The sequence below is a fragment of the Rasamsonia byssochlamydoides genome (assembly GCF_041956645.1).
Source record: "Rasamsonia byssochlamydoides strain NRRL 3658 unplaced genomic scaffold VTN77scaffold_39, whole genome shotgun sequence".
Classification (NCBI taxonomy): domain Eukaryota; kingdom Fungi; phylum Ascomycota; class Eurotiomycetes; order Eurotiales; family Trichocomaceae; genus Rasamsonia; species Rasamsonia byssochlamydoides.
Genome location: NW_027192422.1, coordinates 225,329 through 239,313, shown reverse-complemented (window position 1 = coordinate 239,313; position 13,985 = coordinate 225,329). Strand labels below are relative to the sequence as shown.

Here is a 13,985-nt window from a genome sequence, read left to right as displayed (position 1 = left end):
ACGGGACCCAAAAACTGGCAATTGCAAATGCTAATGTATGTATACACGCCAAAGTTGACCGAGGAACGAATGCGGAGGGCGATGCATATCGATGTCCGACTAGTAACTCCCGAGCCTGCGGCTGCTACCTCCGCAACGAAGAAATACCACGCGACAGTTAAACAAGAGGAAAGTCAATAAGAGAATTGAAGATTATTCCGAGAAAGAAGAAAATTAAAACAAAAGATGATCTGTCCTGCTCTTGTGTTATACTCCGTAATTAATTAATTAATTGTTGACAGTTAACTGGACCGACATGACTGGGTAACTTGCGCATGTGACTTTTCAAACTTTGCGCACCACACGAATCCCCAATTAAGGCTCGCTCGGTTCTGCAAGTGCCAACCAAGTGGAGGATCATCCCAACAGTTCCAAGTTGCAGCTTGTTGCCCAAGTTGGTTATTTTGTGCGGAGGTTTTACTCCGTCAAGTCGACCAGTCGTAACATTGCAGAGAAGTATTACTAATTAGCTGCATAGTCACTAGTCTACTGATGCAGGCGAAGGTAACGAGACAAGATGAGGGGAAATCAAATCGAAGCCCGACAGGAGAGATCGCAATGTTGTCGCAAGTCGGTTACAGATTGTTGTTAGTCATACATCTACTCCGTACCTAAGGCAAGACAAGGCGTACGGGTAGTCACAGTCTAGTACTACCACGATTCCTCTTGAACAAACCAATTCGCATTTTTGTTTCCCGCGTTCTTAGAAACATTAAAAGCACACAGACACTAATGATACATGTCGAAATCAATAGACTCTTAGCTTGTACTGTAGGTAGGAACATGTTGGTCGACAGTTTGAAACGAAATAGACCGTCAAGACAAAATCACACCACGACCCAGAAAGCAAATATTTGTGTAGAGTTCATGTAGAGCGATTTCAGGGAAAGGAAAACACATAGCAACCGGAGAAAGCTAGCAGTGGTACGGATCTCAAGAGAAAAGAGAAAAAAGCCGAACAAGACGTCAAGGACTCTCAATCGAGAACACGTTGCGGCATCGCAATTGTAGTGACCTGTTCTCAAATGATAAGACCTGGCACGACGGAGCAGAAAATGCGCTGCAAGAAAATGAAAACCGGTCCAGGCTCACTCTTCCATAACCTCATCTTCATCAGCCTCATTGTCCACATCGCCGTCGACACCATCCTCCACGTCCGCCTCAGCTTCACCACCAGCCTCGGAGGAGCTGTCGCTGGCTGCATAGCCGTTGCCGCCTTCGAACGTGGACGAGTTGTCCCCTCCGTCGCCTTCCACATCAACATCGCCCTCACCATCACCCTCACCTTCCCCCTCGTCCAGCTCCTCGTCATCAGCTTCATCGTCATGCTCCTCATCGTTGTCGGAGGAAAGGCCGTCACCTTCCTCTTCTTCCCCATCACCTGCGCCACCTTCAACAAAGCTCTCCTCGTAGCCATTCTCCCCGTGGATGTCGGATCCGGGAATCGCAGACACCCCCTCTAACTGGGTTGCGTCTTCTTCGTCTTCTGCTTCCTCATTGCCGCTGGCCTCACCGAGAAGCTCCTTGTCAATGTCGTCCAGAGTCTCGTCTCCCTCAACGTCGTCGTCCACAGACCGTGCAGATGCAGGCATTGGAGACAGCTGCGGGTGGCTGGGCGATGACGGTTCCGCGCCAGCCTTCGTTGAAACTGCAGCAACGCCCATCTCAGATGACTCGTCGGGTTTGGTGGCACGACCGCCCTTGCTGATACGTGTAGACGCGGTAACACTAGACTTTTTGACTGGTGTGGCGGTTGTTGCGACGACCTTACGCTTTACGCTCCGGGCGGGTTTAACTCGTCCTGCTACCCGAGATGATGGCGTGGTACGAGCAGCTCCCAGGCCGACGATCGCAGCTCCGTTTCGATAAGCTTTTTGGCGTTCTTCTCTTGCTTTCTTCCGATCTTTCCTGGGTCCATTGGCGTTCTCCCAGTCCCACCGGTCCAGTCTTCTCGCGGCCTTGCGAACCACCGACAAAAAGTAGTGTGCGGCTTCGCCAAAGTCTTCTTGTTCCTCCGGGTTTGGAATCAATCCGCCCTTTCCCCAAGAGTTCTCATCATCCGTATCATAGTCGTCTGGGAGGCTCTGAAGCATACGGCTATAGCGGACAACAGGAATTTCGCTTTGACGTTGTGCACGGATAACCCGGTAAGTCTCGTTCTTCCGCTGAGCAAGTAGATACTCGATGCGCTGTCGGCGATTCTGCTCGACAGCCAGCTGATGCTGCGTAAGAGGTCTGGGACGGCGGGGTGGTTGATTCTGAGAAGGGATGGCGGGCTCTGTCACAAACTGATTGAGGACGGGATGGCCTGATCCAGGAGGGGCCGGAGACGCAGCATCAGGGGTCTGGTCCATTTTAGTTTTCAAGATCAAGCGTTGCTGAGCAGCAGACCGGCCGATAGATGAGTCTCCTTTGACTCTTTTGTAGCGTCCACGGGCGGATCCCGGCGTGGCCCAGTCGTCATCCTCGTCGACGAGACGTCTGCCAGACGGGTGAATCGGAGTAGAGGCGGCAGAACCCCGGCCCCCCAGACTGATCCGTTCTCCTCCACGCGCTGCTATGATATTAGATAGGCTTGAAGAAAGAAACGTCGGAAATTGAGCCAACTTACTAAAGTCACCAGAGACCGTGTCATCATCATAGCCAAAATCTTGCAGAGTCAGTGGCCGTTGCAGAAAAGGAGAGGGCGAGGGAATCCAACCTTTCTTAGAACGTTTGGTCACTCTCGGGAGAGGTTCATCTTCTTCCAGAATACCTGTAATGACAGTCAGCGAGCTTGAATCAATGTATCCAATAGCTGCAGGGAAACCACTAACGCTTGCGCTCCAGGCGTTTCTCCTCTCCGTATCTAATCTCCTCAGGTGTGTCTACGTTTTCCTCATTGGCCTGCTCCTCCGTTAGACTCTCAAACGCGGGGACCTTGATAGGCAACCCCCCAGTGCCTTCACCGTCGAGACCAGGACCGAAGGGATTGTTCAGGGCTGCCTCGCGGGTGAAGTCGCTCTCCAGATACCACCACATGAGCCAGAGGAACGCCCTCGCGCGGCTCCTGCTGCTCAGCGTGTGGCGCATGACGAGATCAAAGAAGTCGCGGGGAGGGAAAAAATGCATCTCGGATATCTTTGGAGCGTACTGCGCCAGGAGGAAGATCAGGTGGACCGGGTTGGTACGAGGCACAGGCATTTCCATGATTTTCTCGATCGTGTTTGGTTGATCGACGTCCTCCGACGCACCCTTCAGGATGGACTTCAGACGGGGCGCATCTTGAAGCTGCTTGTATGCATTGGGGTCCTGGTGAGCCTGTAAAGACGGAATCGAATGGTAGGTCCGCAGCTGGGCGCGCATCTCTGGGAAGACTAGAAGAAACCCATCAGGTCAGCACCATGATCCTATGACCGAGAGTGCAGCTATTCGTTTCTATTGTTGAAGTTAGCAGGCGGGGATGAAACGTACAGTTGAGGGTGGTGTTCATCCTGCCAAAATTAACCAACAGACAGACCATGGCCATATTGATGGCGGCCTGCTTATCACTCTGCAGTTTGTCCTTGAGGATCTTGCTCGTCTTGCTGCTCCTTGCCATCGCATCGATGTAGATATCGGCAAAGTCCAAGCCCTTCTTCCCATCAGAGGCACGGGTGAAGACTGGCGTTTTGTCCTCGAAGACAAGCTTCAAGAACTGGTACTGGATGTCCTTGCGCCACAGAGGGATGCCATCCTCTTTCTTCAGGTGCTTGATCTTGTTTCCGGAGTAGACTGACCCGATGGTTCCATTGGCCTGACGTCTGGTGCCGACTGTCGCGCTGACTGTGCTGTGCGTGGGCGGTTCCTCCGGGGCTTCAGAGTGAGCGAACGAGTCGTCCATTGTCGTGCTCTCTACCTCCGCCATATTGACTGACTTGTCGAAGAGGACGTCCGTAAATCAGTTAGCGTTGGGAGACACGCGCCTGGCAGTGACTGAGGGCTTCAACCCGTCAGCCAAGGTCGCAATTTGTATGGTCTGGGTGCGACGGTGGCGGGCTTGCGGTGACAGGAAAGAAAGGTTCCGCTGAGTCGCTGACAGCTATTGATAGTACTGTTCGAGACGAGAAAGCAACCAAATTAGCGGACCGCTTGATTAAGCGTGCTAATGTGACGATCTGATTTGACGTCAAAGTCCGCAACGTAAGGAATGGTGATTTGTGTGAAGTGAAAAAGCAAGCTGGAGAAAATGCCCAGGATCAAATCCGAGTCCGGATTCCGGGCGTTCGATCCCGTCGAGCTCGAAGTTCCAACTGTAGGGAGTTCTGTGTTGAAAGTTGCCGCGCGCCGCGTCGTTCTCCGCGAATGGGCGTCGACCCCAACTATTAATTAATTCACTCTTCACTAAAAATTACTGATAGAACAAAGATACTGGAATTATAGGACACACGCATTCATCATCAATACAGATGAATGAGTCATATTGTTCTTAAATAAAAATTTCCCTTCTATTTGGTGCACATGAATAGTTACAGATTCCAACCCTTGACCGAGGACGTCCACAGGAGGATGCGAAAAGCGTAACACATATCCCCTGGTGTTATCATCTCTAAAATCTCTACAGAAAATGAGGAAGAGAAAGCAGACTTTTTTTTTAATTAAATTCACGTGATTCCATTCAGTCACGATACATACTGAAAACACAAAGAACTTTTTTAAATTTTTAGAGAGCTCTCTCCTTTCGAGACTTCGAAGGTCTCTCCCAGGCTCCCCATACGTCATGTCATCAAAGGGCCGTCTTCAGCCAAATCACTGCATGCTGCCGAGATCCTGCTAACGAAATGACATGATGATGATGATTTCTGTGGACCAGCAAAGTGAACACAAGAGCGCCAGCCAAAGCGGCTTGAATCCCATCCTCCACGAGTCCGAAAAAGAGAAAACAAATCCTGAAATCATAAAATTCAGATGTTGTCCCCATGGACCCCAGTGCAGAGAATTTTTTTTCGATCAAAGCAGCTCAAGCTAACGCCATATGCAATGCGATTATCCCGTCTATTACCACCGCCGTCACCGTAATTTTTATCGGCCGAAGATGACCCACGATCTGTTCCCCTCCTTTTCCGTGCGTCCGAAATGATCACACACGAGAAGAGAAACCCATCCTAAAGCCGGAGAACACCCGTAATAGAGCCTGGAGAAGAAAGCATCATTTTCAACAAAACAAAAAGAATCGGCGCGAAACAAAGCATACACAAAGGAAAAATAGCGAATAATAGAGATCCCGCCGTTAGATACCGAGACTCAAGAGATCTATTTCGGAGGCACGGTCGATGAAATGGATGATGGCACCGAGCATGAGAGATCCCTCTGGGAGAAAGAAAAAGAATCACCGGCATCGATGCCCGACGCATCGCGCAATCGCTGCCTCCTGCCTGGAAGCTCGAAAAAGTAAGGGTATCCGATAAAGCGGTAGTAAGAAAAAGCAACGCTATCTATGATATCCATGCTCCATGCAATGCCGATGAGAGTGCTCAAGACCATAAAGCGTTTTTGCCACTTCATGAGCTCGTTAGAGCCATCGGGATGCATCGCATGCACGTTTCTAGGGGAAAACAAACAGAAGAGAAGAATCGACGGTAATTCCACGAAACAAGAGACAAAAAAGAAACACGTCTGTCGAAATGAGGTTTTGAGGAAATTCGTTGCAGTCATGACAAAGCCGCCCCCGGAATAAGAAGTTTGGGAGAAATCGATCTGATCGTATCCGCCGAGAAAGAGAATAAATGAACGATAGGAGACAACCAGACCCAATGGCCTCGTCTAGAGACCACAAGCGATTTACCACCAGGAAGATGGTCCGGTGGGACCGGATGGGTTGCCGTAGCCGCCACCATAGCCACCATACGAGGGAGGACCACCATAGTTGCCTGAAAAGGAAAAAAAGGTCAGTCAAAATGCTAATCCAAACGACTTCAAGTTTCCAAGGGGCTCACCACCATAACCACTGCCGTTGCCGCCGTAGCCACCGCCATACGAAGGAGGACCACCTCCCATGTTACCGCCCATGCGGCGCATGTCACGGGTAGCATTGGCTCCACGGCCACGGCCACCACGTCCTCCACGGCCTCCATATCCACTGCCTTCACGAGCAATGTTCTCCAAGAAAGAAGGAACCTCCTGGTGGGCTTCCTTGAGGAGATCAATCAGGTCACGAACGATACCACGGTTCCCACGGTTGAAGAAAGCAGTGGCAATACCGGTGTTACCAGCACGACCGGTACGACCGATACGGTGGACATAGTCGTCGATGTCGGTGGGCAGATCGTAGTTCACAACGTGGGTGACATTGGGAATATCGAGACCACGAGCCGCAACAGCCGTGGCCACCAAAATGGGGCAACGTCCGTTGCGGAAGTACTCTAGAGCACGCTCCCGCTCCCGCTGGGTACGATCACCGTGGATCGCAGTGGCGGGGAAATGCTGGTTGATGAGGAAGTCGCAGAGGGAATCCGCCATACGCTTGGTCTCGACGAAGATGAGAGTGAGACCAGAGGTTCCGTGGGTGTGGAGAATGTCCAGCAGCACGGAGCGCTTGTCGTGGTCCTCCACATACTCAATTCTCTGGGTGATGTTTTCAGAGGTTGAGCCGACGCGACCAACAGACAAGAAGACGTAATCCTTCAAGAAGTCGCGGGCCAGCATCTGAATGTCGCGAGGGAAGGTAGCCGAGAACATCAGAGTCTGACGGTCATTCACCGAGGGCATATCCTCACCCTCGACGATCCGACGGATTTGAGGTTCGAAACCCATGTCCAACATGCGATCCGCCTCATCCAGGACAAGGTACTTGATGTTCATCAACGAGATGCGGCCACGTTCAATCAGGTCGACGAGACGGCCGGGGGTGGCCACAAGCAAGTCACATCCACGTTCGATCTGGCGGAGCTGAGAGCCAATGTCCGCACCACCGTAGACCACGCAGGGACGGACCCAAGAGCGATAGGCGAACTTGCGTGCTTCCTCATAGATTTGAGAGACCAGTTCACGAGTCGGAGCAAGGATCAAGGAAGTGGGATAGGCCTTGCGTTGACGACCGTAGAAGTTTCCGCCAGGCGGAGCGGGCGCCGGAGAAGGGCCGTTCTGGAAAGCCTGCGAAAGGATAGGGAACAGGAAACCTCCGGTCTTTCCGGAACCGGTCTGGGCACAAGCCATCAAGTCGCGGCCATTCATGACAATCGGGATGGAGTACTTCTGGACCGGAGTGGGGGTCTTGTAGTTGGCGAGCTTGATGTTGGAGAGTAGGTGGTCATCCAGGGGCGGGTTGGTGAACGCATTCACGGGCTCGGGAACGTTGTGGCCGGATGCCTCGACGGGAATATCGTCGTAGTTGGCAAAGTTGATTCCAGTGTGCTGCTTCGAGGGATCATTGGGGACGCCGAAGAGCTCGCGTTCCAACCGGGGGTTAGGAGGGCCTGGGATGTGTTTACCGTCGCGCCACTGTCCATCTCCGGATCCTCGGGCAGAGTAGCTACCGCCGCCATACGACCCTCCGTGACTGCCATGACCTGGGTTACCGTAAGCATTTGGATCGAAAGGCCGGGTTTCACCATCGGGAGTCCAGCTGGTTTTACCATTCGCAGAGCCACCTCGGAAGTCGTTCCAGTTGCCACCGCGAGAAGGGCCAGAAGTCCTGGATCTGCAAAAGTATCGGTCAGATGATGATTCCGGCTTCGGGGAGAGAGGAGTTCGGGATAATGGCACATACCCAGCACCCCAAGCCCCAGAACTAGGAGGACCAGAAGGTGGAGGGGCAGCACCATCCATGGACATGTTCATGTTACGCTGACGAAGATGGGGCGGGATGTAGGCAGCACGCCCCGACGAGGGGTTGTTGCTGGTGCTGGTGCTGGTGCTGTTGTTGTTGGGAGCATGCTGAGAGTCGTTGAGCGACAGGTTCCCAATTTTCAAGCTATCGGCCATGATGGAAAATTCTTTTCGCTCTCGAAGGACGGTTTTTCTGTAGAGAGTGAGGAGAGAAGGTTTAGTATCTGGGACGCGAAAGAAACAAGTTGCGGCGCGACAAGACGTCCACGGAACGTACGGTCAGAGTGTTCGATAAGGCGAATGTAAGGACGGACGATGGTCAAGTCGTCTCACTTTGATCAGATCGTCAGAAGTTCGTAAGGAACGCCCAACGAAAGTCTATACAGAATGAATAAAAAGAGAGCGACAAGAAGGTCGGAGAAGCGGCTCGTTCTGTCTCACACTCTCTGTATCGGTGGCGATCGGGAAACACAGAAAGAAGACCTCCAGAGAGAAACAATGCAGAACAAAATCTCTCCCAGGTCTAAACTCTATGCCTAATAAAAAGGAAAGGAAAAGAAAATAGACGTTCAAAACGGAATGAGTTTTGAGAGGGGAGTAAAAGTGGTGGGGAAAAAAAAGGGTTTTCACAAGGGTTTGTGGGATAGGGAAGAGAGAGTTAGGAGATGGCGCGAAAGGCGACTGTCTGGAAAAAAAAAGTTAAAGTTGATGGCGATGAGCTCGGCTGGGGCTGGGTCGCCCGTGTCCCCGGCGCGTTTGGCTTACTGGTTGGCTCTTTTGAATTTTTCTTCAGCCTCTTTCTTTTTTTTTTACTGATCGTCTTTTTTTTTTATTTGCAATTACGTGGCTTAGAAGCTGAGATTATATTTATTTTTCTTTTCCTTTTTTTCTCTTATCTTCTCGTTGATTTCTTATTATCCGAACGCAGCCGCAGCCCTGCTAGGCACCTGGCACCATCGCCAGTTTTGCCTTTTCGCCGCCACCCAAAACAGATAACAATATGTCATTTGTCCCTTCTCTTTCCACATATCCCCCGGACTGGTCCACCAACCAGGACTCCGGTGACTTCGGTTGTTTTACTATGCAGAGCAAGAGACAGCAGGAGAGTCGGGTGTCCGGGATCTCGGGTCCAAACTCAACCAGTCAGATAATTGTCAACCTGTTCTCCACAGGAGGTACCGTGCCACCGTGTATCAACAAACCGCATAGGTATTATTACTCGTTGAGGTAGCTGTAGATACCTATCTCAGTAATCATATCAGTTGTAGGAGCGAGCCATTCCTATATTCGCTAGACTGCACAGACCATACACTTTTTTGGTCAGCCTGGAGTCTTGGGCCATGCTTCTCACTTGATTAATATCAGTTAATTAGTTCTCTCTTTCACCTCTTTCTACTCTCTAGTACAGCTTGCCACCTTCAGGGTACTCAACCAAACTATTCTCTCCTACATACGACTTCTACTCCGTAAATTTGAAGTGAGGGAGTAGATACCGAGACAAACGAGAATATACCACGTGATCATATGCACCTTGGCCACTCTCGGTGCGCTAGCGTAGGCTGGAGGCGACATTGTTGATCGTGGAAGACTATTATTATTGACGTACCCGTAGAGAGAAATAAGGGTACTGAGAATGATCAGGTAGTTCTGCATCACACTGACGCAAACACAGTATCAAAACGGTCTTATCTAAAACATTCTTTATCATATTCTATACTTCGTACAAGGTCATCAATAAACCACGGGCTTTTGTCTATCTCCAATGGCTCTTCTCCTGAAGCGGGCAAGCAGATACATGACAATTAACACAACAGGAATCAGCCAAGCAAGAGTCGAGATGAACGCAGTGCCATTCATGCCTCCACGAAGGAGCTGCTGGGGCGTGGCTGGGGATTTCTCTAGTTGCTGACCAGGTTGCTTCGTCGACTGGGGTGGTGGTGTGGTGACGTCCAGCCAATCGCCGTCAATGGCTGGTGCAGCGCTGCCGTAAAGGTCTTGTATAGAAGAAGCAAACAATCAGCAATTCCAGAGCAGCAATGAGGAGTCTTTGGCGCAGGTCTAAAGCTCCGCGTGGCTACCTTCAGCCGGGGGATCCAGCTCTCCACTCTTGACAATCTTGACCTCCTCAATGGGCCGGTCTCTGGGGCCAGTTTTCGTATTCTCAATCTTTTCAACAACATCGTAGCCCTCCAGGACTTCGCCAAAGACAACATGACGGCCGTCAAGCCAACTAGTTAGGGGGTCAGCATGTTGCATCCCACCGCCAAAATTCCAATCAAGGATTATAAAGGAGAAAGACAAGTGCATACCTTGTCACCGCGGTAGTGATGAAGAACTGGGATCCGTTGGTGTCCTTTCCAGCGTTGGCCATGCCTATCCTGATTAGTACATATTTCCGTAGATGAGACATGGAGAGAACCTACTGAGAATGCCCTTCTTGCTGTGACGAAGCTTGAAGTTCTCATCCGGAAACTTGTTACCATAGATCGACTTGCCACCAGTACCTGCGAGACAAGCAGAGTCAGCATCTCACAGAGACCACAGCCAGGTATCGAGTGGACTACAGACCATCGCCATTGGTGAAATCACCTCCCTGAATCATGAAGTTCTTAATGACGCGGTGGAAGGTAGAGCCTTCGTAGCCATAGCCCTTCTCTCCCGTAGCTAGAGCTCTGTTTCACCAATGTCAACAAACATCCCGGGTAGAAATAATACGGAAAGAATAAAGACTATAGGCGTACCGGAAATTCTCAACAGTCTGGAGACAGAACACGAATTAGTATCTGGACATATTCTTAATAGTTAAGATATTGGACGTGCTTACCTTTGGGACGGTCTTGCCGTACAAGCCCAGAACAATTCTACCCAGCGGCTTTCCTCCCTGTTCAATATCAAAATAGACCTGCAGGAGGGAATTAGTAAATAAGAACAGTTGCTAGCAATGATGAGTGTGATATCGAGTGGATTTACCCTATTCGTAATCTTCGGTCCTCGGGGCGCCTTCTCCTCAGCCTGCGCCAGAAGCGCAAACCCAAGGGTCACAATAAGAAAGAAGGAAAGAAAGAGGCTCTTGACTCTCATTTTTCCCGAACAATACCACCGCTTCAGTCTCTCAAAGCAACAATTGAAATACTGTGTTATGTGTCACGTTTCTGGGGGAGAAGAAGTAAGAGGGAAACGGGAGCCCTAACCCAGGATAAGGCCAGCTTGCAGACCAAGTGCGGAGAAACTAAACAAGACTGGAACGGAGATGAAACGCCTTGGCCATACGGAGTAAGATAGCAGATATCGATCGACGATTACTGATTGGCTCCGATGTGCTAGACTAGCATCCAGGACTTCTGCGCGGACCTTGTCCTCCAGCGTGCGGCGGAACGGGACTCGGGAGAATGTTGTTGCGGATCGATTTCACAGTTTCTTCCCGCGCTCGACAGCGATAGAGACAGACGTATGGTGGGTGAACAGACAGCTTAACTGCACGCGAGCCTGAAATCTCTCCTGGACAGACAAAATGGTAAGTTTACTAGGTTTTTCTGAGCGAATTGAATGTTTCTTGATATGAATAGGCAGGCTAATCGACCATAATCCTTTAGGTCTTCATTCTAGGAGTTAACTTCCCTGAGCGGAACCTCGTTAAGGCAAGCGGCCACTTTACTATCTATTATTTCCTGAGAAGGCAAAGAATTAGACATGACAAATCTAACATTGTCTTTTCGCCGATCTACAGAAGTCCCTCGAATCCTTCTTCGGCGTTGGTCCCAGCGTCTCCGCCCGTCTGATGGCACGCTTTCACATCCATGAAACTTGCAAAGTCGGGGAATTAGCCAACAAGCAAGTCCTCGACCTTACCGCGGCTCTTTCGGAGATGAAAATCGAGAACGATCTCCGCCGACAGATCCTCGACGACATCAAGCGGCTTAGGGATACGGGGACGTACCGTGGACGGAGACATGCGTTGGGATTGCCTGTGCGGGGACAGAATACGAGGAGCCAGGTGAGTTATTTCAATTCGTTGTTAAAATGACCTCTAAATAAAATGTTGCTAACATGTGCGCTTTTTCACTATCCAGATCAAAACGGCGATCAAGCTCAATCGGATCGACAGAAAGCTGTGAGATTGTGCTTGGTATTTGGAGAATTGTCCCCTTCTTTTGTGGGTGCCTGTATCCTAGTCGTTTTTGGAGAGCATGGTATGGCGTTATTCATCTGTTCGAATTGATTTCAAATGGGCTTTTATGTTATGTATATTATACGTGGCGGAAGATACCTGAAGGATTACATTGACTGAAATGTATGAATTATAAAAGCGTGGTGAATTTTCTCATCTTCGGTCCTGAATCACGAATCATGAAAATAAATACAACCAGAAGACCCTCTAAACAAGTAGCATAGTACACTTTTCAACCCCTCTGTAAACGCCATCCATCATCCTTGTTGCCTTATTTTTTGGTAGCCTCAGTCGTAGATAGCAAACCTTCTCCACGGTTGATTTGGATTCTTTTATCTTCGCCAGCACTGACGATGCCCACGGTCCGGTCCCAGCAGACTCCAAATACCTTAACTCCTTCTCCGCCCACTCGTTTCGTCCCCTCTTTGCCTTCCTCCTCTAAGCTTTTTCGTGGGATCGTGTAGATACTCTCGCCAACGACACCATCTTTGTCGGTCTTGGTGGATCTCACGTCCCAGATTCGGCACGTGCCATCATGGCTACCACTAATCAGCCCGTAAGAGTTTTGCGGGTCGCGCGCAAGGGTCACAACCGCGTTGGTGTGGCCACGCAGAGTCATCGCGGAGACTGTCGTGGCGGATGCACGAGGGTCAATGAGGGTGATATGCCTAGCAGACGTTCCTGCCGCTAGGAGGTGCAATTCGGGCAGATGCTCGACGGACAGGAGGGAATGAGAGGTGGTACGGGTGTCCACCAGAGCAGCGGTGACGAGATCCCACGTTCGGAGCGTGTGATCCCATGATGTCGAGTACCCGACTGTCGAGTCCTTGGCGTCGAAGATTGTAGCGGAGACAGGTCCGGTATGGGAAGTCATCAATGCGAGCGGACCACGTTGTGGGGTGCTTACGGAGGAGTTCAGTTTCCGTCGCTTTGAGCTTCTTGCAGCGCTGGAAGGCAGTAGTTCTGCAGGAGCAGCTGGAGCGTCAGACTTTTTCGTCGACCAGAACCCGACGCTATGATCTGATGAAGCGGAGAGGATGCGATTGGATGGCGCATGCACTGCGAGAGCGTTCACGCCTGACTTATGCCCATAAAGCTCAAGCTGTGGGGTAATCTGTGCAGAAAACCCATCTTCGTCTTCAGAATACTTCCATAAGCGCACCGTTCGGTCAAGCCCCGCTGAAGCAAGCTGAGTTGGCGATATGATTTTTGCCGCCTTGATAGAGGCAGTATGACCTCCATCAGCTGCAGAGGGTGAAACCGCGATCGTCTGAGAGGACATATTCCACATCCTCAGCAAGCCGTCGTAGCTCCCCGATAGAATTCTCTCTCGCCCCGCTGGAACGGACTCTCCCGACGTCGCGAGAGACGTCGCCGACAGCACATCCACCGAGCTCACCCAGTCATCATGCAAGAAAGAAGCGACATGCAAAGGCGGAATGAGTGCTCGAACATACTCAACTTCGAGCGTCGTTTCGGCTGAGATGCCATTCGCGGTCAGATACTCGTCGATCGAGGTCCGCAAATAGGTCCCATTGATCAGGAATTCGAGCGGGATCGGCTTTTCATTGCCAAGAAGATTGTTCACTAATGTAGAAAGCGCATATCTGCGCAGGCCTGATCTCGCAGTCGAGAATTAGTAGAAAAATTTTCCCTGATATGTAACTTGAAGGTCTGGGAGCGCTAATTTACCGGTGGGAACAAGTATCGGTCCTGTATTCTCAGGAAGGGCAATGTCGCCATCTCTTGTTGTGAGATGCAGGCGCACCTGTCTCTGGGCGGCCTGAGATGATGAACTGCCTTCAGCGTTCATCGTGACAGAGCATCAAAGTTGCAAGTCCTTTTTGTTCTCGAAGTTGCTTTTGCAACCCAGGAACTTAGGCAGAATGACGGGTGTGGAAAAAATACGGTGACCGGTGCGGCCACTTGCGCAAAAACCGGAGAAGACGCTACATAGATATGCACTGTGCTTTCGAATAGCTGCGGAAAAGAG

General features: G+C 50.7%; 5 protein-coding genes across 5 annotated transcripts; 1 reads left to right on the top strand and 4 right to left on the bottom strand.

Annotated features, from left to right (window-relative positions):
• Nucleotides 1–1,127: 1,127 nt before the first annotated feature.
• Nucleotides 1,128–3,925, bottom strand: VTN77DRAFT_5346 (uncharacterized protein; the record flags this gene model as incomplete). The annotated part of the gene is made up of 5 exons (XM_069421505.1): nt 1,128–2,593; nt 2,651–2,689; nt 2,741–2,794; nt 2,856–3,395; nt 3,493–3,925. The coding sequence occupies 5 exons, from the start codon at nt 3,923–3,925 to the stop codon at nt 1,128–1,130; spliced, it is 2,532 nt and encodes an 843-aa protein (XP_069276984.1).
• A 1,913-nt stretch (nt 3,926–5,838) lies between these two features.
• Nucleotides 5,839–7,980, bottom strand: VTN77DRAFT_5345 (uncharacterized protein; the record flags this gene model as incomplete). Its single annotated transcript, XM_069421504.1, has 4 exons — nt 5,839–5,927; nt 5,994–7,565; nt 7,632–7,696; nt 7,766–7,980. The coding sequence occupies 4 exons, from the start codon at nt 7,978–7,980 to the stop codon at nt 5,839–5,841; spliced, it is 1,941 nt and encodes a 646-aa protein (XP_069276983.1).
• A 1,902-nt stretch (nt 7,981–9,882) lies between these two features.
• On the bottom strand, nt 9,883–10,905 carry VTN77DRAFT_5344 (uncharacterized protein; the record flags this gene model as incomplete). The annotated part of the gene is made up of 7 exons (XM_069421503.1): nt 9,883–10,054; nt 10,134–10,197; nt 10,248–10,328; nt 10,393–10,496; nt 10,566–10,582; nt 10,649–10,726; nt 10,795–10,905. 7 exons carry the CDS (start codon nt 10,903–10,905, stop codon nt 9,883–9,885), a joined length of 627 nt encoding a protein of 208 aa, XP_069276982.1.
• Nucleotides 10,906–11,335: 430 nt separating this feature from the next.
• VTN77DRAFT_5343 (mitochondrial 37S ribosomal protein uS13m) lies at nt 11,336–11,939 on the top strand (the record flags this gene model as incomplete). The annotated part of the gene is made up of 4 exons (XM_069421502.1): nt 11,336–11,338; nt 11,418–11,462; nt 11,552–11,818; nt 11,895–11,939. 4 exons carry the CDS (start codon nt 11,336–11,338, stop codon nt 11,937–11,939), a joined length of 360 nt encoding a protein of 119 aa, XP_069276981.1.
• Nucleotides 11,940–12,263: 324 nt separating this feature from the next.
• On the bottom strand, nt 12,264–13,805 carry VTN77DRAFT_5342 (uncharacterized protein; the record flags this gene model as incomplete). Its single annotated transcript, XM_069421501.1, has 2 exons — nt 12,264–13,609; nt 13,685–13,805. The coding sequence occupies 2 exons, from the start codon at nt 13,803–13,805 to the stop codon at nt 12,264–12,266; spliced, it is 1,467 nt and encodes a 488-aa protein (XP_069276980.1).
• Nucleotides 13,806–13,985: the final 180 nt, after the last annotated feature.